Source organism: Callithrix jacchus, chromosome 10, assembly GCF_049354715.1.
Source record: "Callithrix jacchus isolate 240 chromosome 10, calJac240_pri, whole genome shotgun sequence".
NCBI lineage: Eukaryota > Metazoa > Chordata > Mammalia > Primates > Cebidae > Callithrix > Callithrix jacchus.
The window spans coordinates 123,269,650-123,294,675 of NC_133511.1; the positions used below are offsets into that span (position 1 = coordinate 123,269,650).

General features: G+C 42.8%; 1 protein-coding gene and 1 pseudogene across 3 annotated transcripts in view; both read left to right on the forward strand.

The window, feature by feature from the left end:
* The window catches only part of PACS1 (phosphofurin acidic cluster sorting protein 1), a 177,042-nt gene that overhangs the window by 123,058 nt on the left and 28,958 nt on the right, over positions 1 to 25,026 (forward strand). The window contains exons 3-4 of one of the 2 annotated variants that reach the window (XM_035263370.3): positions 21,932 to 22,021; positions 22,615 to 22,740. The exons of the other annotated variant lie outside the window; for it this stretch is intronic. Of the exons in view, the coding sequence (XP_035119261.1) occupies positions 21,932 to 22,021; positions 22,615 to 22,740 (216 nt within the window). The remainder of the gene's footprint in view (positions 1 to 21,931; positions 22,022 to 22,614; positions 22,741 to 25,026) is intronic. 2 annotated transcript variants of the gene reach the window in all.
* LOC103796394 (E3 ubiquitin-protein ligase RBX1 pseudogene) lies at positions 4,291 to 4,805 on the forward strand (annotated as a pseudogene). The gene has a single exon (XR_013523496.1). The product of XR_013523496.1 is annotated as an E3 ubiquitin-protein ligase RBX1 pseudogene (transcript).

A 25,026-nucleotide genomic window follows, 5' to 3' on the forward strand; every position in this document is an offset into this window, starting at 1 on the left:
AGACCACAAAACAACAAGAAAACAAATAACAAAATGGCAGTAGTAAGTCCTTACTTATAAATAATAACATTGAATGTAAATGGACTAAATTCTGTAATCAAAAGACATGAAGTAGTTGAATTCATTAAAAAACAAGACCCAACTAGGCACAGTGGCTCATGCCTATAATCCGAGCACTTTGGAAGGCCGAGGCAAGAGTATTGCTTGAGTCCAGGGGTTTGAGACCAGTTTGGGCAACATGGTGGGACCTTGTGTCTACAAAGAATTTTTGAAAAATTAGCTGGGTGTGATGATGTGTACCTGTATACCCATCTACTCAGGAGTTAAGGTAGGAGGATCACTTCATCTCAGGAGGTTAAGGCTAAAAAGTGAGCTCTGACTGTGCCACTGCACACCTTCTTAGGCAACAGAGTGAGATGCTGTCTCAGAAAAGCAAAAACAAAAACATAACCCAAACATCTGTTGCCTACAGGAAACACACTTGACCCATCAAGACACTTATAGACTAAAAATAAAGAGTTGGAAAAATATGCTCCATGCAAATGGAAGCCAATAAATGAGTAGGAGTAGCTACACTTACATCAGACAAAATAGATTTCAAGACAAAAATTACAAAAATTGACAGGGTCATTATATAATGATAAAGGGGTCAACTCAGCAGGAGGGTATACCAATTGTAAATAACACTGGAGCACCCAGATGTATAAGGCAAATATTATTAGAGCTAAAGAGAGTGTTAGACCCCAATACAACAATAACTAGAGACTCTAACACCCCACTTTTAGCATTGGACACATCATCCAGACAAAATAAAGAAACACTGAACTTAACTGCACTATAGACCAAATGGACCTAATAGATACTTACAGAACATTTCTTCCAATGGCTGCAGAGTACACTTTGTTGTTGTTGAGACAGAGTCTCTGTTGCCAGGCTAGAGTACAGTGACACCGTCTCGGCTCACTGCAACCTCTGCCTTCTGGGTTCAGGTGATTCTCCTGCCTCAGTCTCCCAAGTAGCTGGGGCTACTGGCATACACCACCACACCTGGCTAATTTTTGTATTTTTAGTAGAGATGGAGTTTCACCATGTTGGTCAGGATAGTCTCAATCTCTTGACCCTCGTGATCTGCCTGCCTTGGTCTCCCAAAGTGCCGGGATTACAGGCATGAGCCACTGTGCCCAGCTAGAATACACATTTTTCTTTCCTTAGGACATGGATCATTCTCAAAGATAGGCCATATATTGGGTCACAAAACAAGTCTTAAAACATTCACAAAAAAGTTGAAGTTGGGCATGATGGCTCATGCCTGTAATCCCAGCACTTTGGGAAGATGAGGCGGGTGGATCATGAGGTGAGGAGATCAAGACCATCCTGGCCAACATTGTGAAACCCCGTCTCTACCAGAAATACAAAAATTAGCCAGACATGGCAGAAGAATTGCTTGAACCCAGGAGGCGGAGGTTGCAGTGAGCAGAGATCGCACCATCTCAAAAAAAAAAAAAAGAGGTTGCAATAATATCACGCATCCTCCCTGACCACAATGGAATAAAACTAGAAATCAATAACAAGAGGAATTTCAAAAATGATACAAACACATGGAAATTAAACAATATACTCCTTAATGACCAGCAGGTCAATGAAGAAATTAAGAAAAAAATTGAAAATGTTTTTGAAACAAATGATAATGGAAACATATCAAAACCTATAGGATACAACAAAAGGAAGTTCAGCTAAGGAACTAAGGAAGTTCATAGCTATTAAGTGCCTACATCAAAAAAGAAGAAAAACTTCAAATAAGCAATCTAATGATTCTTCTTAAAGAACTAGAAAAGCAAGAGCAAACCAAACCCAAAATTAGTAGAAGAAAACAAATAATGAAGAGCAGAGCAGAAATAAATGAATTTGAAATTTAAAAAAATACAAAAGATCTACAAAACAAAGTTTTTGGTCTTGGTTTTTTTGTTTTTTTGTTTGTTTGTTTTTTGAGATGGAGTCTTGCTCTGTCACCCAGGCTGGAGTACAGTGGTGTGATCTCAGCTCACCGCAGCCTCTGCCTCCTGGATTCAAGCAATTCACCTGCCTCATCCTCCCAAGTAGCTGGGATTATAGGCGTGCATCACCATGGTGGGTAATTTTTGTATTTTTAGTAGAGACGGGGTTTCACCTTATTGGCCAGGCTGGTCTCAAACTCCCATCCTCAAGTGAGCTGGCTGCCTCGACATCCCAAAATTTTGGGATTACAGGCATGAGCCACCACACCCAGCCAAAAATGCTTTTTTGAAAAGACAAAATGGACAGACCTTTAGCTGAACCAACTAAGAAAAAATAGAAGACCCAAATAAATTAAGTTAGAGCTGAAAAAAGAGGTAACTGACACTGCAGAAATTGAAAGGATCATTAGTGGCTGCTATTAGCAGCTATATACCAGTAAACTGGAAAATCCTAGAAGAAATAGATAAATTCCTGGACTGATACAACCTACCAAGATTGAACTATGAAGAAATTCAAAACCTCAATAGACCAATAACAAATAATGAGCTAGATGCCATTAACAAAGTCTCCCAGCAAAGAAAAGCTCAGGCCTTGATAGCTTCACTGCTGAATTTTACCAAACATTTAAAGAAGAACTATTCCAAAAAAATAGAAAATACCTCCAGACTCAGTCTATAAGACCAGTATTATTACCCTGGTACCAAAACCAAAGAAAATGACAGGCTAGTATCTTTGAAGAACGTTGATGCAAAAATCATCAAGAAAATACTAGAAAACAGAATTGAACAAAACATTAAAAATATCATTCATCATGACCAAGTGAGATCCCAGGAATGCAAGGATAGTTCAGCATATACAAATCAGTTAATGTGATACAACATATCAACAGAATGAAGGACAAAATCCATGTGATCATCTCAATTGATGCTGAATGGCTGGGCATCATGGTTCCTGACTGTAATCCCAGCACTTTGGGAGGCCATGGATCACTTGAGGCCAAGAGTTTTGAGACCAGCCTGGGCAACATGGCAAAACCTCATCTCTAGAAACAAAGATTGATTCTGAAAAAGCATTTGATAAAATTCAACAAGGCTTCATGACAAAAATCCTCAAAACAATGGGTATAAAAGAAACATACCTCAACACAATAAAAGCCATATATGACAGACCCATAGCTAGTATCAGACTGTATGGAGAAAAACTGGAAGGCTTACCTCTAAGATCTGGAACAAGACAAGGATCCCCGCTTTTACCACTGTTATTCAGTATAGTACTGGAAGTTCTAACTATAGCAGTCAGGCAAGAGAAAGAAATAAAGGCGTCCAGACTGGAAAGGAAGAAGTCAAATTATCCTTGTTTGCAGATGATATTCTCTTATATGTGAAAAAACCTGCACTTCACAATAAAGCTATTAGAACTGATAAAATCAGTGAAGTTGGCTGGTCACGGTGGCTCAAGCCTGTAATCCCAGCACTTTGGGAGGCCAAGGCGGGTAGATCACGAGGTCAAGAGATCAAGACCATCCTGGTCAATGAGGTGAAACCCTGTCTTTACTAAAAATACAAAAATTAGCTGGGCATGGTGGCGCGTGCCTGTAATCCCAGCTACTGGGGAGGCTGAGGCAGGAGAATTGCCTGAACCCAGGAGGCGGAGGTTGTGGTGAGCCGAAATCGCGCCATTGCACTCCAGCCTGGGTAACAAGAGCAAAACTCCGTCTCAAAAAAGAAAAAAGAAAAAAACAGAAAATCAGTGAAGTTGTAGGATATATAATCACCATGCAGAAATCAGTAGCATCTGTAAATGAAATCAAGAAAGTAATCCCATTTATAAGAGCAACAAATAAAATAAAATACCTAGGAATAAACTTAATCAAAGAAGTGAAAGATCTCTATATGGAAAACTATAGGCTGGGCATGGTGGCTCATGTCTCTAATCCCAGCACTTTGGGAGGCCGAGGCAGGCAGATCACCTGAGGTCAGGAGCAAGACTAGCCTGGCCAACATGGTGAAACCCAGTCTCTACTAAAAATATTAAAAAAAAAAATTAGTGGGGCATGATGGTGGGCACCTGTAATCCCAACTACTCGGGAGGCTAAGGCAGGCGAATCACTTGAACCCGGGAGTTGGAGATTGCAGTGAGCCGAGATCACACCACTGCATTCCAGCCTGAAGGACAGAGTAAGACTCTTGTCTCCAAAAACAGATAAAAGAGGTGGGGTGGGAGGAGGTGCCGGGAGGCGAGGGAGTGAGGCGTACGCAGTTGCACAGGCGTGATGGTCGGACAACAGACCTTGTGTTTCCAAAATGGCGGCAGCAATGGATGTGGATAACCCGAGCGGCACCAACAGTGGTGTGGGCAAGAAGCGCTTTGAAGTGAAAACATGGAATGCAGTAGCCCTCTGGGCCTGGGATATTGTGGTTGATAACTGTGCCATCTGCAGGAACCACTTTATGGATCTTTGCATAGAATGTCAAGCTAACCAGGCGTCCGCTACTTCAGAAGAGTGTACAGTTGCATGGGGAGTCTGCAACCATGCTTTTCACTTCCACTGCATCTCTCGCTGGCTCAAAACACGACAGGTGTGTCCGTTGGACAACAGAGAGTGGGAATTCCAAAAGTATGGGCACTAGGAAAAGGCTTCTTCCATCAAGCTTAATGGTTTTGTTATTCATTGAATGACTTTCCCTGCTGTTACCTAATTAGAAATTAGATGGAACTGTGTTTTTCTGTTTTGTTTTTTCAGTTTGCTGTTTCTGTAACCATGTTGTATTACGTGTCAAATAAAATCCAGTTGGATTACAAAAGAAACAAAAAAACTAAAACATTGATGCAAGAAATTTAAAAAGACACAAAAAAATGGAAAGGTATTCCATATTCATGGATTAGAAGAATCAATATTGTTAAAATGTCCATACCACCCAAAGCAATCTACAGATTTGATGTAATCTCTATGAAAATACCAATGACATTCTTCACAGAAATAGAAAAAACAATCCTAAAATGTATATGGAACCACAGAAGACCCAGAATAGCCAAAGCCATCCTGAGCACAAAGAACAAAACTTGAGAAATCACATTATCTGACTTCAAATTATACTACAGAACTATAGTAACCAAAACAGCATGGTACTGGCATAAAAACAAGCACCTACACCAATGGAACAGAATAGAGAATCTAGAAATAAATCCATACATCTACAGTGAACTAACTTTCAACAAAGATGCCAAGAACATACATTGGGGAAAGGACAGTCTCTTCAATAAATGATGCTGGGAAAACTGGATATCCATATGCAGAGAAATGAAACTAGACTCATCTCTCACTATATACAAAAGTCAGATAAAAATGGACTGGAGACTTTAATACCTGAAATTATGACACTACTAAAAGAAAATAATTTTTCAACTGCTTTGGCTACTAAAATAATAATAATAAAAGAAAACATTGGGGAAACTCTCCAGGAAATTGATTTGGGCAGAGATTTCTTGTGTAATACCTGGCACTGGCAAACAAAGCAAAAATGAACAAATGAGATCACATCAAGTTAAAAAGCTTTGGGCCAGGCATGGTGGCTCATGCCTGTAATCCCAGCACCTTGGGAGGCCGAAAAGGGGTCCCTTGTCCATCTGACAAGGGATTCATAACCAGAATATATAAGAAGCTCAGACAACTCAGGAAAATATCTAATAATCCAATTAAGAAATGGGTAAATGATCTGAATAGACATCTCTCAAAAGAAGACCTACAAATGGCAAACAGGCATAAGAAAGGGTATGCAACATCATTGATTATCAGAGAAATGCTAATCAAAACTACAATGATATATCATCTCACCCCATTTAAAATGGCTTTTATCCAAAAGAAGGCAATAGTGAATGCTGTTTAGGATGTAAAGAAAAGGGAACCCTCATACGTAGTTGGTAAGAATGTAAATTAGGGCTGGGCACAGTGGCTCACGCCTGTAATCCTAGCACTTTGCAAGGCCGAGGTGGGCAGATCACGAGGTCAGGAGATAGAGACTATGCTGGCCAATGTGGTGAAACCCCATCTCTACTAAAAATATAAAAATTAGCTGGGCGTGGTGGTGGTTGCCTGTAGTCCCACCTTCTCAGGAGGTGAAGAGACTTAGTACATTTTCCTGAGGCAGGAGAATTGGTTGAAATATGAGGTTGCAGTGAGCAAAGATTGTGCCACTATACTCCAGCCTGGGTGACAGAGCAAGACTCTGTCTCAGAAAAAAAGAAAAAAAAAACATACAATGAATAAGATCATTTCTGTTTGGCCAAGTATGGTGGCTCATGCCTGTAATCCTAGCACTTTGGGAGGCTGAGGTAAGAAGATCCCTCATCCACTAGTTTTGAGACCAGCCTGAGCACTATAGTGAAACCCCATCTTTATTTTAAAAAATAAAAATTTTTTTTGAGACGGAGTTTCACTCTTGTTGCCTGCCTAGGCTGCAGTGCAGTGCTACAATCTCGGCTCACTGCAACCTCCGCCTCCCAGGTTCAAGCTTTTCTCCTGCCTCAGCCTCCTAAGTAGCTGGGATTAGAGGCATGTACCATCATGCCCAGCTAATATTTGTACTATTAGTAGAGATGGAGTTTCACCATGTTGCCCAGGCTAGTCTCGAACTCCTGACCTCAGGTGATCTGCCCTTCTCAGCCTCCCAAAGTTGGGATTACAGGCATGAGCCACCACGCCCAGCCAAAACATTTTTAATTATAAAAATTTTTTTAATGTTATAAAGATCTGATATTTGATGATGCAACAGGGTGATTACAGTCAAGGATAATTTATAGTACATTTTAAAATAATTAAAAGTATAATTGGAATATTTGTAACACAAATAAATGATAAATGCTTGAGGTGGTGGATTTATCACATCTCATTTAACCTGATGTGATTATTACACATTGCATGCCTGTATCAAAATATCTTATGTACCCCGTAAATATATATACCTACTTTGTACCCAGAAAAATTATTTATTTAAAAATTGAGGTCAGACACGATGGCTTACACCTATAATCCCAGCACCTTGGGAGGCCGAGGTGGGCAGATCTCGAGGTCAGAGATTGAGACTGTCCTGGCGAACATGGTGAAACCCTGTCTCTACTAAAAATACAAAAAAAATTGGCTGAACATGGTGGCAGGAGCCTGTTAATCTCAGTTACTCAGGAGGCTGAGGCACAAGAATCGCTTGAACCCAGAAGGCAGAGGTTGCAGTGAGCCTAGATCATACCACTGCACTCTAGCCTGGCAACAGAGCAAGATTCCATCTCAAAAACAAATGAACAAAAAATCGAAATAAAGAATAAAAGTGAAAAATAATTTATTTTTAGACATCCAAGAAACCTCAACCAGTTTCCTTAAATATCACTACAATACTCTTGATTTTTTTCTTTTTGAGAATGGGGTCTCACTATATTGCCCAGGCAGCACTTATACTCCTGGGCTCAAGTTCTGTCTCCTAAGTGCTGGATTTATTAGACGTGAGCCACTACACCTGGCAAGAATACTGTTAAATATCTATATGGTAAGAATTTTTGGTCTAAATCAGAAGCATTTAAAACACCAGTAACCTGGCCAGGTGTGATGGCTCATGCCTGTAATCCCAGCACTTTGGGAGGCCAAGGAAGGTGGATCACCTGAGATCAGGAGTTCAAGACCAGTCTGGTCAACATGGTGAAACCCCACTTCTACTAAAAATACAAAAATTAGCTGGGTGTGGTGGCGCACTCCTGTAATCCCAGCTACTCGGAAGGCTGAGGCAGGAGAATGGTTTGATCCTGGGAGGTGGACTTTGCAGTGAGTCGAGATCGTGCCATTGTACTCCAGCCTGTGTGATAGAGTGAGATTCTATCTCAAAATAATAATAAAACACCTGTAACCTAATTTTAAAAACATACTGACATTTTAATATGCTATAATGTTACTTTAGTATTTAGATATAAGTGGTTTTGCTTCTGTACTGCAAACGAAGATATACTGTTACATAGATAAACAAATGATACATCAGTATATTAAAAATAATTTTGACATTGGACTCCGGTTGGTAGTGCCCCAGGCACCTGGAATAAGCAAATACTGGAACCCATGAAACCTAAATCGCTGGGGAAGGGTAGGAAAGATGAGGACAGTAGTGTACCATGCTTGAAAGGGCCGGACTGGGCCTGGTTGCAGTCCCGTCACACACTGCACTTTGCATCGTGCTATCTGCACACACAGATTCCTTCTAGCAAGTTTGCAATTCAGTTAGTGAATCTGGGATAGAAAGTTGTACAGGTATTGATTGGGTGCAATGACTCATGCCTGTAATCCCAGCACTTTGGGAGGTCGAGGTGGGCAGATCACCTGCGGTTGGGAGTTTGAGACCAGCTTGACCAACATGGAGAAACCCCGTTTCTACTAAGAATACAAACAAATTAGCTGGGTGCGGTAGCGCATGCCTGTAATTCCCGTTACTCTTGAACCTAGGAGGCGGAGGTGTGAGCCAAGATTGCGCCATTGCATTCCAGCCTGGGCAACAAGAGTGAAACTCCGACTCAAAAAAAAAAAGTTTTACAGGTATTTAGAGCACATACTTGGGTGATGAGAGTTCGTATAATCATATAATGAGGCTGCTGCTATTGGAAGGTGATATGTCTGATAGTGACAATAAATAAGATAAAGGGGATGGAGAGGGCTAGGGTAGAGGAAGTTAACAGATCCCCTACAGTGGTCACGGTAGGCCTGGTTGAGAAAATGACATTTACCCAAAGACTTTGAGGGAGGTAGGGCTGTGCAGGTATCTACAAGAAGAGTCTTCCAGGCAGAGGGAAGAGCCAGGGCAAGACCCTAAGGCAGGCATGGGGTCTGGCTTGTCTGGCAGCATGAGAGGAAAAGAGGAGGAGGCTGGAGAAAAGTCGGAGTGGCAGGCAAGGAGGTCAGTACAGTGTGGCATGGGGAGGGCAGAAAGCCTCTGGTTTTCATTCTGTGTGAATTGGAGGGTTTTGAACAGAGCAGTCAGAGGATACTTTGGCTGTTGTATGTAGGAAAAAATAATCAGTAAAACCAGTTATTAGGCCACGACAGGGATTCTGGAAAAAGAGGAGGATGATACAAGAGTTAGGGTATGAGCCCCTGGTGGGTGGAATTGCCATTCTGCAAGATGGGAAGACTGTGTCCAAGATTCACTTTATCACGTTCCGTATTGAACATCCAAGGGGAAATGTTTGGTGTTCAGGAGGGAGGTCTGGGGTCGAGATAGAATTTGAGGAGGCATCAGCACACTGGAGACCCCAAGGCTGTCTGAGATAACCAGGAGTGGAGTGAGTGACTAGAGGGAAGAAAACAGGGCCAAGGATCACAGCCCCAGGCCTCCAACGTTAAGATGCCAGGAGAAGGACACTGAGAAAGGGCACCTTCAGGGTAGGAAGAAATCCAGAGGCTTGTGGTGGTCTGGAAACCACCTGAAGGAAGTGCTGCCAGGAATAGTGATTGATCAGCTCTGTTAAAAGCTGCAGATAGGGCCAGGCATGGTGGCTCATGTTTGTAATCCCAGCATTTTGGGAGGCCGAGGCAGGCAGATCACGAGTTTGAGAGATCGAGACCATCCTGGCCAATGTGGTGGAACCCCATCTCTACTAAAAATACAAAAATTAGTGGGCATGGTGGTGCATGCCTGTAGTCTCAGCTACTTGGGAGGCTGAGGCAGGAGAATCGCTTGAACCCAGGAGGCGGAGGTTGCAGTGAGCTGAGATCACGCCACTGCACACCACTCCAGCCTGGCAACAGAGTGAGACTCTATCTCAAAAAAAAAGAAACAGCTGCAGATAGATGAGACCTGACTTTCAGATTCTTCAAAGGAGAGGACATGAGAGACCTCGTCCAAAGTAGTTTTGGTGGAGTGGTGGAGATAGGAAGGCCAACCAGAATTCATTTAAGAGAAAATGAGAGAAAAGAACTTCAAGAGAGCAAAAACGGCCTCTGGGGAGTTGGCTCCAAAGGGAAGATGGGATGTGGGGTGATAGCCAGCAGTGCCTCTGGGGACAAGAGAGGACTTTTTTTCAGATGAAAGAAATAGGATGTTTGCTAATGGGAACAGTCCAGTATGGGGAGGAACATTGATTATGGAAGAGAGAAGAATGGCAGGATCCCTGGCTTTGACTAGGTGAGAAAGGATGAGGTTAGTGCCCAGCCAAGTGTTTGGCTCCAGCTAGGAGCAGGGGTGCTCATGTGTGTGACTGGAGGGAATTGTGGGTATAGAGCACCAGACAGCAGGCCGATGCGGTGGGGGCAGCTTCAGCTTTCCCAGTGAAGCAGGAATCAAGGTTATCAGCTTAGAGCGAGAGGAGGACTAAGATGTTGGAGATCTGAGGAAAGCGGGAAGGTATGAAATCATCCTGCAGTGGCAGAATGGGAAGGTGAGAGGACATGGAGAAATACAGCATGATTGCCAGGCAGCAGTGGAGGCCACTTAAGATTTGGGTCATAAATTTAAAGTGAGATCAGCTAGCCTGATTATGTTCCTCTCCAGGCATGTTCAGCTGGGGCCGTTGGATTTAAATAGGGTTGTAATTTACCACATGGGTATAGCAGAGAAGGGCAGGGCCGAGGAGCTGGGGGGCATGCAAGGCGTGTTTATAAACAGGGATCACGGCATTGGAGCTGGGCGAGGAGGGAAGAGGGGCAGCAGGCACCTGAGGAATGGTGAAAGGGGCATCCATGAGTTGTAGGTCCTGGTGGGCTTGAGGCATCGTTGCAGTTGACACACTGGAGATGGTGAATCTGCTGGGAGGATAGAAGGCGGCCATGAGAGAGAGGGTTGCAGGAGATGAGCATTGGTTGTAACGATCAGTGGTAAGGCCTGAGTGTGATTGTGTGGGTGTGTGGCTGAGATGGGTGCAGGGACGGGACTGTTAGAAGATGGGAATGAGAGGACCTAGAGGCCAGCATGTTAGACAGAGCATGTACTGAAAGCATAAAGCATTAAGACCGGAGTAGTGTTAGGGAGAGGAACAGAGTCGGGCATGAACAAAACTCAAGAACGAGCAGCAATGTAGGCAGTTGCATACAACAGCAACAGCAAAGAGTGGAGGCTGGTCTAAGTGGATGGCATCAATGCAAAGTGGGGGGTTTTTATGAGATAGAAGGGAGAATGTTCTAGAACTGGTGCTAAGCAGCAAACAGGACACCTGCCCCACCTCCAAGCCCAGTGGTGTATGGGTTGTGGGAGAAAAGCAGCCACCACTGGAGAAGGATGCGCAGGAAGCAGCTCAGCCTCAGTACCATCGATACTTTGGCCAGATCGTTCTCTGCTTTGGGGTGTCCTGTGCGCTGTAGAACAGTCAACAGCGCCCCTGGCCTCCACTGTCCAGATGCCAGGATTATCCCTCCAACCCAGTTGTGACAACTAACCATCTCCAAATATTGCCAGATAGCTTCCTGGGAGTAAGATGATGCCTGGTTGAACACCACCATTATCTATAAGGCACATTTTAGATTCTCTCAGTGCTTCTTTTTCTTTGCTTTTTTTTTTCCTTTGTTGTCCAGGCTGAAATGCAGTGGCTGGTCATAGGTTGACCATGGTGCACTACAGCCTTAAGCTGATGGTCTCAAGCAGCCAGGACTGCAAGTGCATACCACCACACCCGGTGCTCTCAGCAATTCTGAGATTCCTTTTCCAGATATTTCTTTGTTTCATTCCTCCCAAAGTGCTGGGATTACAGGCGTGAGCCACCACGTTCAGCCCAGAGTAGGCAAAGATTTCTTAGACAGGTCTCAGAAAGTATTAACCACAAAAGAAAAAAAAAAAAATTGACTTGATGAATTAAATACTTTGTCAAAAGATACCAGTAAGAAAATGAATAAGCAAGATATTTACAGTACATATGTCTGACAAATGACTTGTATAAATAAGAAACTCTTAGAATTCAAGACAACCCAATTTTTTTTTTTTTTTTTTTTTTGAGATGGAGTCTTGCTCTGTCATCCAGGCTGGAGTGCAGTGGCGCAATCTCAGCTCACTGCAGCTTCTGCCTCCTGGAGTAGCTGGGACTACAGGCAGGTGCCTCCACACCCAGCTAATTTTTGTATTATTAGTATAGACGGGGGTTTCACCATATTGGCCAGGTTGGTCTTGAACCCCTGACCTTGTGATCCACCCACCTCAGCTTCCCAAAGTGCTGGGATTACAGGTGTGAGCCACCACCCCTGGCCTCACAACCCAATTTTTTTTTTTAATGGGCAAAGAAGTTTGATCGGGCACTTAATAAATGGAGATGTACAAATTACCAGTAAACTGATGGAAAGATGGTCAGTTTTTTTAGTTGTCAAGGAAATGCAAATTACGACCACACGATGTTCTTCATGTACCCATTAGGTTTTGTGAGTCAAGGGGCTTGTCAAATGTTGGTGTGGATGTGGAGCAGCAGAAAGATTTCACGCTGCTGCTGCGGGTGTGGAATGGACCGGTGCCTTGGAAATTAGTCTGGCAGTTTCTCATGAAGTTCAACATACATATACCCTAAGACCTAGCAATTCTGTCTCAAGAAAAAACAAAACGTATGTCACACAGACTTGCACAAGAATGGCAGCTTTAGCCATAATAGCCAAAAACTAGAAATAACCTAGATGTGGATACTCTGCAGCCAGAGACTGACTAAATGGTGCAGTACAGGCTGAGTGTCCCTCATCCAAAGTGCTTGGGGCCAGAAGCGTTTTGGACTTCGGTTTTTTTGTGTGTGTTTTGGAATATTTATATATAATGAAATGTCTTGGGGATGAGACCCAAGTCTAAACATGAAATTCATTTATGTTTTATATACACGTAGCCTGAAAGTAATTTTATGAAATATTCTTAATTTTGTCTATGGAACAAAGTTTTGACTGTTATCTGACTGTGACCTGTCACATGAGGTCAAGTGTAGACTTTCCCACCTGTGGCATCGCGTTGGCACTCAAAGTTTCAGATGTCGGAGCATTTTGTGGTTTTGGTTTTGGGTTTTTGTTGTTGTTGTTTGTTGTTGTTGTTGTTGTTTGAGACAGTTTCACTCTTGTTGCCCAGGTTGGAGTGCAATGGCGTGATCTTGGTTCACTGCAATCTCTGTCTCCTGGCTTCAAATGATTCTCCTGCCTCAGCCTCCCAAGTAGCTGGGATTACAGGCATGTGCCACCATGCCTGGCTAATTTTGTGTGTGTGTGTGTATTTTTAGTAGAGACAGAGTTTCACTATGCTGGCCAGAGTGGTCTTGAACTCCTGATCCTCAGGTGATCCACCTGCCTCAGCCTCCCAAAGTGCTGGGATTACAGGTGTGAGCCGCCATGCCTGGCCCCGATTTTGGAGCATTTTGGATTTTGGATGATGGATGCTCAGCCTGTATATATTCATAGAATAGCCTTCTCTTCAGCAATAGGGAGTGAACTGTTGACACATGCAAAAACCAGGATGAACCTCAGACACGTTATGCTGGGCAAAAGAAGCCATACCTGACTAGTATACAGTGTAGGATTCCATTTGTATGAACTTTTAGGCCTGGCACAGTGGCTCACGCCTGTAATCCCAACACTTTGGCAGGCAGATGGCTTGAGCCCAGGAGTTTGAGACCAGCTTGGGCAACATAATGAGACTGTCTCTACCAAAAACACACATCAGCCAGGTGTCGTGTGTGCCTGTGGTTCCAGCTAATCAGAAGGCTTAAGGTGGGAGAATCACTTGAACCCAGGAGGTCGAGGCTGCAGTGAGCTGAGATTGTGCCACGGCACTCCAGCCTAGGTGACAAAGTGAGACTCTGTCTCAAAGAGAAAAAAGTTTAGACCAGGCATGGTGACTCATCACTATAATCCCAGTACTTTGGGAGACCATAGCAAGAAGATGGCTTGAGGCCAGGAGTTTGAGAACACCCTGGGCAACATAGCAAGACCCTGTCTCTTAAAAAGAAAGAAAAAAATTTGAGAACAGGCAAAACGAAAGTATAGTGAGAGAATTGAAAACAGTGCTCGTCTCTGGGAGAGTGGCACAGGGTAAGCTGGAAAGGGCCACCAGGGCCCTTTCTGGAGCAGCTGATGTATTGTTCTGTGCCTTGATGTAGATGTGGTCCACGCTGTATGTGCTTTTATCAACTCATACTCATTAAGTTCTGTGGACTTAAGATTTGGGCACTGTACTGTATTTAAATGGAACTTTAATTTTTTTAAGTTATTTATACAAGTTTACTAGCATTCCTTAGGCTCTCCTGCTGATCTGTTTTTACAACTTAAAATTAGTTCAGCCAGGCCAGGCGTTGTGGTTCATGCTTATAATCCCAGCACTTTAGGAGGCCAAGGCGGGTGAATAACGAGGTCAGGAGTTCAATACCAGCCTGGCCAACATGGTGAAACCCAGTCTCTACTAAAAATACAAAAGAACTAGATGGGCATAGTGGCAGGTGCCTGTAATCCCAGCTACTCAGAAGGCTGAGGTAAGAGAATTGCTTGAACCCAGAAGGCAGAGGTTGCAGTGAGCCAAGATCGCACCATTGCACTCCAGCCCAGACGACTGAGTAAGATTCTGTCTCAAAAAAAAAAAAAAAAGAATAGTTTATCCCAACTTTGTTTTTTCAGAGCTAAATTTATTATTATTATGGAGTGTTTTCTTCTATAGAAAACAATCTATCACTTATAATTTTCTGAGTTTAATAGTGTAGCCTGTGATTAGCAGCAAGTGCCATCGTTTCTTCTTACCATATCCGGTTTTGACCCTAGTTTCAATACTGTTCCACCTACTCCCATCCCAAACCAGAAACAGTACACACTACACTCATCTCAACCACAACTCTTTCCTATGCAGATGTGCCACATGCTGGTGTAGCTGTGCCCTTGGAGGTACATATACTGTCTACCTCATTATCAACCAGTGGCCTCCACATCTCATTTAATTTCAGCTCACATCAATTCTGCTGCTCTTTTATTTCACTTTTTCCTGTAACACCACACTTGCACACATAAACACACATGCAGCCCGTACATATGTCAGAATGGGGAAGAGAGTAGGTGGGTGTTTTTTCATAGAATGAAGCCATCACAAGCCTGGATATTTGAAGAATGGAGTTGTAGAGTCAGAAAAGCTGACTTTGAGCTTTGACTCAGCTATTGAGCATGTTACTTAAGCTAAGAAATAAAGTTGTTGGGAGTATTAAGTACAAATAGTATTGGCTATTCCCAAAATTTTTGGCCTCAGGACCCCTTTACACTTATAAAATTTATTGTGGACCCCAAAGAGCTTTTGTTTATATCTAGCACTTTATATATCTGGTACTTTATGTCTAGCAATTGTTATAATAAGCCTAATAGGATAACAGAATGACAAATTTTTATTAAAAATAACTACATTTTCCCTAAAAAAAGTGAGAAGAGTAGATCATTTGATGTTTCTCTAAATCTTCTTAGCATCTGCTGGATTCTCCTAGATGCTTCAGCACTCAGTCTTTTGCAACATCATGTGTGATGTAGCCTCTGGCAGACACTGTACTCTCATGACAGCATGAGTACAAAAGGCAAAGATTAATGTGATGGAGAGAATGAATTCAAGCTGGAAAATACTCTCCAGGACATTATCCAGGAAAATTTTCCTAATTTAGCAAAGCAGGACACTATTCAACCCCAGGCAATACAGAGAACACCACAAAGATATTCCTCAAGAAGACCAACCCTAAGGCACATAATCGTTAGATTCACCAAGATTGAAACGAAGGAGAAAATATTAAGGGCAGCCAGAGAGAAAGATCAAGTTACCCATAAAGGGAAGCCTATTAGGCTTACAGCAGATCTCTCAACAGAAACCCTACAAGCTAGAAGAGAGTGGGGGCCAATATTCAATATACTTAATCAATAGAACTTTCAGCCTAGAATTTCATATCCTGCCAATTTAAGCTTTACATTTGAAGGAAAAATAAAATCTTTTAGGAACAAGCAAGTACTCAGAGATTTTATTACCACCAGGCCTGCTTTACAAGAACTTTTAAAAGAAGCATTATACACAGAAAGGAACAACCAGTATGACCCTTTCCAAAAATACACCAAAAAGTAAAGAGCATTAACATAAAGAAGAATTTTTATCAACGAAAGGACAAAATAGCCAGTTAATATCAAATGGCAGCAACCCTAAATTTAAATTGACCAAATCTCCCAATCAAAAGATACAGATAAAATCTAACGGTATATCCAAAGATATATATAGACTCAAAATAAAGGGTTGGGAAAAAAAAACGTACCAACCAAATGGAGAGCAAAAATAAATAAATAAAAAGCAGGAGTTACAATTTTCACATTTGACAAAATAGATTTCAAAGCTACAAGGATACAAGGGTAAAAGGATTAATGTAATAATAAGAGATCTTAACACCCAGATACATAAGACCCATAATGAGATTTAGATTCAACGAGACAGAAAATTGATAACGATATCCGGGATTGGAACTAAGATCCAGAACAAATAAACTCAATAGAGCTCTCCATTTTAAACACACAAAATATACATTATCCACAAAATCTAACGATATATCTAAAGATATACAAAGACTCAAAACAAGGGGATGGAAAAAAACTCACCAACCAAATGGAGAGCAAAAATAAATAAATAAAAAGCAGGAGTTGCAATTCTCACACTTAATAAAATAGATTTCAAAGCTACAAGGATGCAAGGGTAAAAGGATTAATGTAACAATAAGAGATCTTAACACCCAGATACATAAGACACATAATGAGATTTAGATTCAACGAGACAACAAATTGATAACGATATCCAGGACTTGAACTCAGAGCCAGAACAAATAAACACAATCGAGGTCTCCATTTTAAACACATAAAATATGCATTAACCACTTTAAACACTCAAAATATTGATCGGCCATTATTGAAACCCATTTTAGGAATGAAGTAATATTCCTTTTTCCCTCTTTTTCTTTTTTTCCCCTTCTTTTTCTCTTCCCCCCCCCAAAAAAAAAAAAAAAAAAAAAAACAAAAGGCAAAGATTGTGTTGACCTCGGAACCCTTGGAAGAATCCATTCCTCATAGGGAAAGCTCATGAAGAACATGCGTTCTCTGTGAGGCTTAGGGAATTCTTTTGACTTAGGTTTTCTTTCAGTTCAGTGCTTAATAGCATAGGATGTTTCCCAGGAAAACAAATAAAGCGTGTATCTCTGATGTTAATTCATTTGCAGAGACTTTCCTCTTAATTTTCTTTTAAAGAAACATAAGGAAGTAGGGCATTTTCCACTTGGCTACCTATAAAGAATAACTGGCCTTTTCGGATGTATCATTTTTAGCAGCACAGAACTTGACTAGGAGAATATTAGCTCTGAGCTGAGAAATCTTTTTTTTTTTTTGAGACAGAGTTTCACGCCTGTTACCCAGGCTGGAGTGCAATGGCGCGATCTTGGCTCACCGCACCCTCCGCCTCCTGGGTTCAGGCAATTCTCCTGCCTCAGCCTCCTGAGCAGCTGGGATAACAGGCATGCGCCACCATGCCCAGTTGATTTTCTGTATTTGCAATAGAGACGGAATTTCACCATGTTGACCAGGATGGTCTCGATCACTTGACCTCGTGATCCACCCGCCTAAAGTACCAATTACTTTTTTGTTGTTGTTGTTAGAGTGAGAGAGAGAAGACAGCTCCCACAGTTGTGGGAGGGGAACCCAGAGTCGGAAATCCCTGATTACTTTTTTCAACTTTTATTTTGGAAAAATTTCAAACATATGCAAAAATAGACAGTAGTTTACAGTTCCCTTGAACCCCTTACCAAGCTGCAATGGTTATCAACTCATGGCCAGTCTTGTTTCATCTATGCCCCCACCTGTTTCCCTTCACCAGTGTTATTTTGAGGCAATCTATATATCATAGCATTTCACCCACAAATATTTCAATATATATTTCATAAACATAGACAGTATTTTTAAACAAAACCACAATACCATTATCACACTTTGGCTGGACATGGTGGCTCACGCCTATAATCCCAGCAATTTGGAAGACCGAGGCAGGGGGATCACTTGAGGTCAGGAGTTCAAGACCAGCCTGGCCAACATGTGGTAAAACCCCATCTTTACTAAAAATACAAAAATTAGCCAGGCATGGTGGCACACACCTGTAATCCCAGCTACTCAGGAGGCTGAGGCAAGAGAGTCACTTCAACTTGGAAAACTGAGATTGTAGTGAGCCGAGATTACACCACTGCACTCCAGCCTGGTTGACAGAGCAAGGCTCTGTCGGAAAAAAACAAAACAAGGCCAGGTGCAGTGGCTTACTCCTGTAATCCCAGCAGTTTGGGAGGCCAAGGTGGGTGGATCACGAGGTCAGGAGTTCAAAACGAGCCTGACCAACATGGTGAAACCTGTCTCCACTACAAATACAAAAATTAGCTGGGTGTGGTAGCACGTGCCTGTAATCCTAGTTACTCGGGAGGCTGAGGCAAGAGAGTCACTTGAACTTGGGAAGCAGAGATTGCAGTAAGCCAAGATCACACCACTGCACTCCAGCCTAGTTGACAGAGCAAGACTGTCTAAAAAGAAAAATAAAACAAGTCCGGGCGCAGTGGCTCACACCTGTAATCCCAGCACTTTGGGAGGCCGAGGCGGGCGGATCATGAGGTCAGAAGTTCGAGACTAGCCTGACCAACATGGTGAAACCCCATCTCTACTAAAAATACAAAAATCAGCTGGGCCTGGTGGCACGCACCTTTCATCCCAGCTACTCAGGAGGCTGAGGCTGGAGAATTACTTGAATCCAAGAGGTGGAAGTTGCAGTGAACCAAGATCGTGCCACTGCACTCCAGCCTGGGCGCGAAAGAGTGAGAATCCATCTCAAAAAAAAAAAAACTTAATGTCACAGAATCAGTGTTCAGATTTCCAATTGTAACATAAATCTCATAAATGTGTGGGTCTTGTAGTAGAGAATGACTGTTGGTTTTGCTTTTTATAGTTTATTTGATGTATTCGGTCTTTAGTTGTCACTATAGTGCGCAAGCTTCTGGGTGTCCCAAGGCCCTGCCCTGTGTGTGGGCTGACCATGTGCTTCGGCTGATGTCGTGTTTTTTTTGTTGTTGTTGTTTGAGACAGGGTCTCTGTTGCCCAGGCTGGAGTGCAGTGGTGTGATCTTGGCTTATTGCAACCTCTGCCTCCTAGGTTAAAGCAATTCTCCCACTTCAGCCTCCTGAGTAACTGGGACTACAAGTGCACGCCACCACATGCCTGGCTAATTTTTGTATTTTTTGTAGAGACGGGGTTTCCCAGTGTTGCTCAGGCTGGTCTCGAACTTCTTTCCTCAGGTGATTCACCCACCTCAACCTCCCAAAGTGCTGGGATTATAGGTGTGAGCCACCGCACTGCGCCTTCTGCTGATTTTATACCCAGCCTTCCCCCGTAGCCGTTGCCCTTAGGCAGCATCACTATAGAATGACATAACCATCAGGGCTCCACTTCCCTGGTCTCATTTTTGCCTGTGAGTGGCCAAGGCATTTTTCCATGTGTGGAATTTTCCCCTAAGGGTCAGCACTACAGCATAGTACCATTTCAACAGAAACAGCTCCCAGAGTAATCGTAGCTATGCCAAAGACACGCGAGAGATGAGTAGCTCAAAAATTTGTCATTAATTATAAACAGGGATGGGTGTGGAGCTCAAATCTGTAATCTCAGCACTTTGGGAGGCCACAACAGGAGGATCGCTTGAGCCCAGGAGTTCAAGACCAACCTGGGCAATGTAGTGAGACCCCGTCTCTACAAATAAAAAATAAAAATAGTAAAAATAATGTTTCAGTGAACACTTCTTGTTTACAAGTTTGTTTCTTTTTAAAAATTATTCCCAGGCCAGGCGCAGTGGCTCAAGCCTATAATCCCAGCACTTTGGGAGGCCGAGGCGGGTGGATCATGAGGTCAAGAGATCAAGACCATCCTGGTCAACATGGTGAAACCCTGTCTCTACTAAAAATACAAAAAAAAAAAAAAAATTAGCTGGGCATGGTGGCGCATGCCTGTAGTCCCAGCTATTCGGGAGGCTGAGGCAGGAAAATTGCCTGAACCCAGGAGGCGGAGGTTGTGGTGAGCCGAGATCGCGCCATTGCACTCCAGCCTGGGTAACAAGAGTGAAACTCCATCTCAAAAAAAAAAAAAAATCATTCCCAGACCGGCATGGTGGCTCACGTCTATAATCCTGGCACTTTGGGAGGCTGAGGTGGGAAGATCATTTGAGCTCAGATGTTAAAGACCAGCCTGGGTAATATGGTGAAACCTGGTCTCTCTTTTTATTTAAGAAAGAAAAATGAAGGCCGGGCGTGGTAGCTCATGCCCATAATCCAAGCACTTTGGAGGCCAAGGCGGGCGGATCACCTGAGGTCAGGAGTTCAAGACCAGCCTGACCAACATGGTGAAACCCCGTCTTTAAAAAAAAAAAGAAAAAGAAAAAAATCATTCCCTCCAAGGTCATGAGATCAATGGGAAAAAAATAAAATAATATATAAAAATCATTCCCTTAGAATTTTGGGGGGGTATTAATTTTTGAATGGAAATGTTTCTTTATTGCCAGGCTACTTTCTAAAAGGGTTACTGTAATTTACTTTGCTTCAACAATGACTGAATTTACAAATCTACCATATCCTTACCAACTTTGGATATTGTGTTTTTATTATTATTGATACTAATTTTAAAACTGATTATGTTTTTTTAGACAAATTTATTCAACAGCATTTATTTGTGTACTGGGAATCATATTGAACAAGACATACGATTGTCTCATGGATCTCTGAAGTTTTAGTGAGATTCAGTAACTGGCAGTAAGAGGGCTGTCTAACCCAAATATTAGAGGAAGTTCCTGGGGAAAAAAAATTCAGCTAAGCTGAGACCTGAAAGATGAGTTGGTTTCTTGTGTTCAGAAGCCAAAAAAAAAGCATCCAAAAAGACAAGAAAAGCACATGAAAAGGTCCAGAGACAAGACAGTATACCTGGAGAGTCAGAGGGGAGGGAAGGGGAGCAGTGGGCAGAGAGGGTCATATACACCCTGGGAGCTGACACTAACAGCCTCTTCCCCAGGAGTGCTAGGAACTCACAGGCATTAACAAATCATTTTGCTGTGAAAACCCTTTATAACCCTACTTGCTGTATGTAAAATCATACCTGTGGCAGAGGCTTGATTCAAATAACTACAACAAAGACTCATAAAATATTTGTACTGGTAAGAATGTTTTGGGCCAGGTGTGGTGGGTCACGTCTGTAATCCCCTCACTTTGGGAGGCTGAAGCAAGCAGATCACCTGAGGTCAGGAGTTCAAGACCAGCCTGGCCAACATGGTAAACCCATCTGTACTAAAAATATAAAAAAATTAGCCAGGCGTTGTGACAGGTGCCTGTAGTCCCAGCTACTCAGGAAGCTGAGGCAGGAGAATCGCTTGAACCCAGGAGGCAGAAGTTGCAGTGAGCTGACATCACGCTACTGCAGTCCCGCCTGGGCGACAGAGCGAGACTCCATTTCAAAAAAATATAAAATTTAACTTTTTTCTTTAAAGAGAATGCTTTTAGAGCTTAGAAATTGTTTGCAACATATTATTTCTTTTGGTTTAATTTTTGGTGACACAGCTTTGTCAGGTTTTTTTTTCTTTTAATTGTTAATATTGTTTGAAACAGGGTCTCGCTCTGTCACCCAGGCTGGAATGCAGTGGCATGATCATGATTCACTGCAGGCTCAAACTCCCAGGCTCAAGTGATCCTGTACCTCAGCCTCCTGAGTAGCTGGGACTACAGGCACATGCACCACCACACCCAGCCAGTTTTTTTATTTTTTGTAGAGATGCGAGTCTCAGTATGTTGCCCGGACTGGTCTCAAATTCCTGGGTCCGAGCAGTCCTTCTGCCTCAGCCTCTAAAAGTGCTGGGATTACGTAATGGCATGAGCCACTGCACCTGACCAAACAGACTTTTCTTCTCGGTTTCAGGGTTCAAAAAGAATTCTTCGCTCCAATGAGATTGTCCTTCCAGCTAGTGGACTGGTAGAAACAGAGCTCCAATTAACCTTCTCCCTTCAGGTGAGACTCTCCTAATCTTAGGTCCCTAACATGTCATATCCTAGCTAGTCCCTAAACAGTCCTTTAACCCAGAGACTGTTTTATCCCAGAGCAGCCATTGCTCAACATGGGCAGGAATAAATAAAAGTCACCTGGAGGTTTATGGGTGGCCTGGAGAGCCAAAACAACCCCTTAGCCAGCCACGGAAGGGTGTGGAAACCTGAGTAGGCACTGTGGCTCCTCCTTCCCTTCCTCTGCCTTGGATAACACTGTTACCCACCTGCTGCACCCCATCACCTCTCCTTAGTGATCCTCACACACCCGATGGACTATGCCATCTTCAGCCTCCACGTCGGGATCTCCGTCTTTCCCCTCTATGTCTTATCCCTCCTAGTCTGTATCCTCATCGTAATTCAGGGCTGTGGCGTGAAAGCCAGGCACCGGGCCAGTCAGCTCCACCAGCAGCAACTTCCTGGCTCTCCTTTCACCCCTGACTGCCCCATTTACAGACAGGAAGCATTGAAGCACAGAAAGATTGTGTGTCCTCTGGGAGGACAAGAACCCCTCAGGGACCCAGCTGCCCATTAACTATGCTCGACGCTTGTATTTCGTAGTACCCTCATTTCCTTAAGCGAGATGCCAACAAGCTGCAGATCATGCTGCAAAGGAGAAAGCGTTACAAGAATCGGACCATCTTGGGCTACAAGACCTTGGCTGTGGGACTTATCAACATGGCAGAGGTGAGAGGAACATAGTCTCCAGACTGTTGGCCTTTGAGTCAGAGAGCCCAAGGGAGACCCCAGCCCAGCCATTTGAGCCTTCCACATGATTTTCACAGCCTGCTGGCTAGGTGCTTAATTCTATTTTACAGGTTAATTATTTTGTTGGAAATTCAGAATCGACTTATTTTTATCAGGTACTTTTTCCTTCATGAAAAATTTTCTTTAGCTTTTAAAAAGGTAAAACTCAAGAAATTACATAAAATTTCAAACTTTCAGTAAAGTTTATAAGAATAGTATGAAGAATTCCCATGTGTGGATTTGTCCAAGTTCTTCAACATATCACCACAGTTTTTATTCTCTCCTCATAGATATACTGATAGGCATTATTTTCTGAGCCATCTGAGAGTAAGTTGCCAGCACGATGCCCCATTACATGTTAATACGTTAATTTCCTTAACATGAAAATACTGTGCCGTCTAAGCTCACTGCTACCATCAAGATCAGGACACTAACATTGACATAAGATTGCCGTCTAACCCCTAGTCCTTGTCGGACTGTGTTAAATGTCTCGGTGATATCCTTTATGGGCCTGGGATCTGCTCTAGGATTATGTGATGCATGTCACTGTGTCCTTAGTTCCCTTCAGTCTGCAGCAGCCCCTGGTTTTCCTTAGCTTTCATGATCTTTACATTTTTTAAGCGCACAGGCTGGGTACTTTATTGAAAACTCCTCAGTCCAGGTTCATCTGGTGTTGCCTCAAGATTAGATTCCACCCATGTATTTCTGGCAGCATTACCACAGAAGGGCTGTGTTCTCAGCGCAGCTTAGGCGGCACCTGATGTCAATTGTTTCCTTTCCTGGGGATATTCACTTTTAATTTTTTATATTTTCAACTTTTTTTTTAATAGAGACAAAGTATTGCTCAGTTGTCCAGGCTAGTCTCAAACTCCTAGGCTCAAGCAATCCTCCCTCCTTGGCCTCTGAAAGTGCTGGGATTACAGGCATGAGCCTCTGTGCCTGGCCTGATATTATCACTCGATTAAGATGGAGTCTGCAGGGCTTTTCAACCACAAAGTTAATTAATAAGCATTTTGTACTTACTGAAAAAAATATTTTACAGGGAGATATTTTGAGACTATATAACTGTCTTTTTCCTTATCACATTTTCACCTACTAGTTTTAGTATCTATTCATGATTCTTGCCTTAATTGGTCATCACCATACTTTGGTACTTACCAGACAATGAATTTCTAATTCCCTCATTCCTTATGTATTTATTAATTGGCTTTCTTTTTTTTTTTTTTTTCCAAGACGGAGTCTCTCTCTGTCACCCAGGCTGGAGTGTACTGGCACAGTCTCAGCTCACTGCAACCTCCACCTCCCAGGTTCCAGCAATTCTCCTGCCTCAGCCTCCAGAGTAGCTGGGATTACAGGCACCCACCACCATGCCTGGATAATTTTTTTTTATTTTTAGTAGAGATGGGGTTTCACCATGTTGTCCAGGGTGGTCTTGAACTTGTGGCCTCAAGTGATCCACCTGCCTTGGCTTCCCAAAGTGCTGGGATTACAGGCATGACCCACCATGCCTGTCCTTATTAATTGGCTTTCTGTAGTAAGATAGTGCTTTTCCTTCGCTCTCATTTGTTTGTGTCAATTATGGACTGTGGATTCCTGTTTTATTTAATGGGGCTGAATCTGCTACTACCATTTCTTTATTTTGATGCACAAACTTGTCAGCTTTGGCCCATGGGAGCCCCTTCATGCCAGCTTTGAATCCTTTCTACTATGTCTCATCATTCTCTACATCCTTCCATACTTTTTGGTAAAAAACATTTCAGGCTCATCTTGTACTTGACCTGACCCAGCCCCGGAATGAGTGAATTCTCCTAGGAGCCCTGGTTCTTTTCAGTGGAGTATGGTGTTCAGAAACCAAGATCTGGGTACCAGGAATGCCTACGTCCCCAGATGGGTGTTATCCACTCCCTCTCAGCAGACAGAGCTGAGGAAGGTCTATCTGTATGCACACATGTGCTCATGTCCACATACATGCCATAGCTCCTTTCAGGTGTAGGTCCAGATCTGTCCAACTGGGTGCACACATCAATAATTTCAGTTCCAACCCAACACTCGTGGCTTTTTATAGCTTTTCTTTCTCCATATTTCTAATTCCCTTTTAGAACAGTAAGAAGCCAGGCTGCGATTATTCTCAATACATATGCTCACTGGTGCAGCTCCTCGTGTGCCAGGCAGATCCTCTCAGCCCTGGCTAACAGGAAGAAGAAAACAGCCACTAATCTGTTTTTA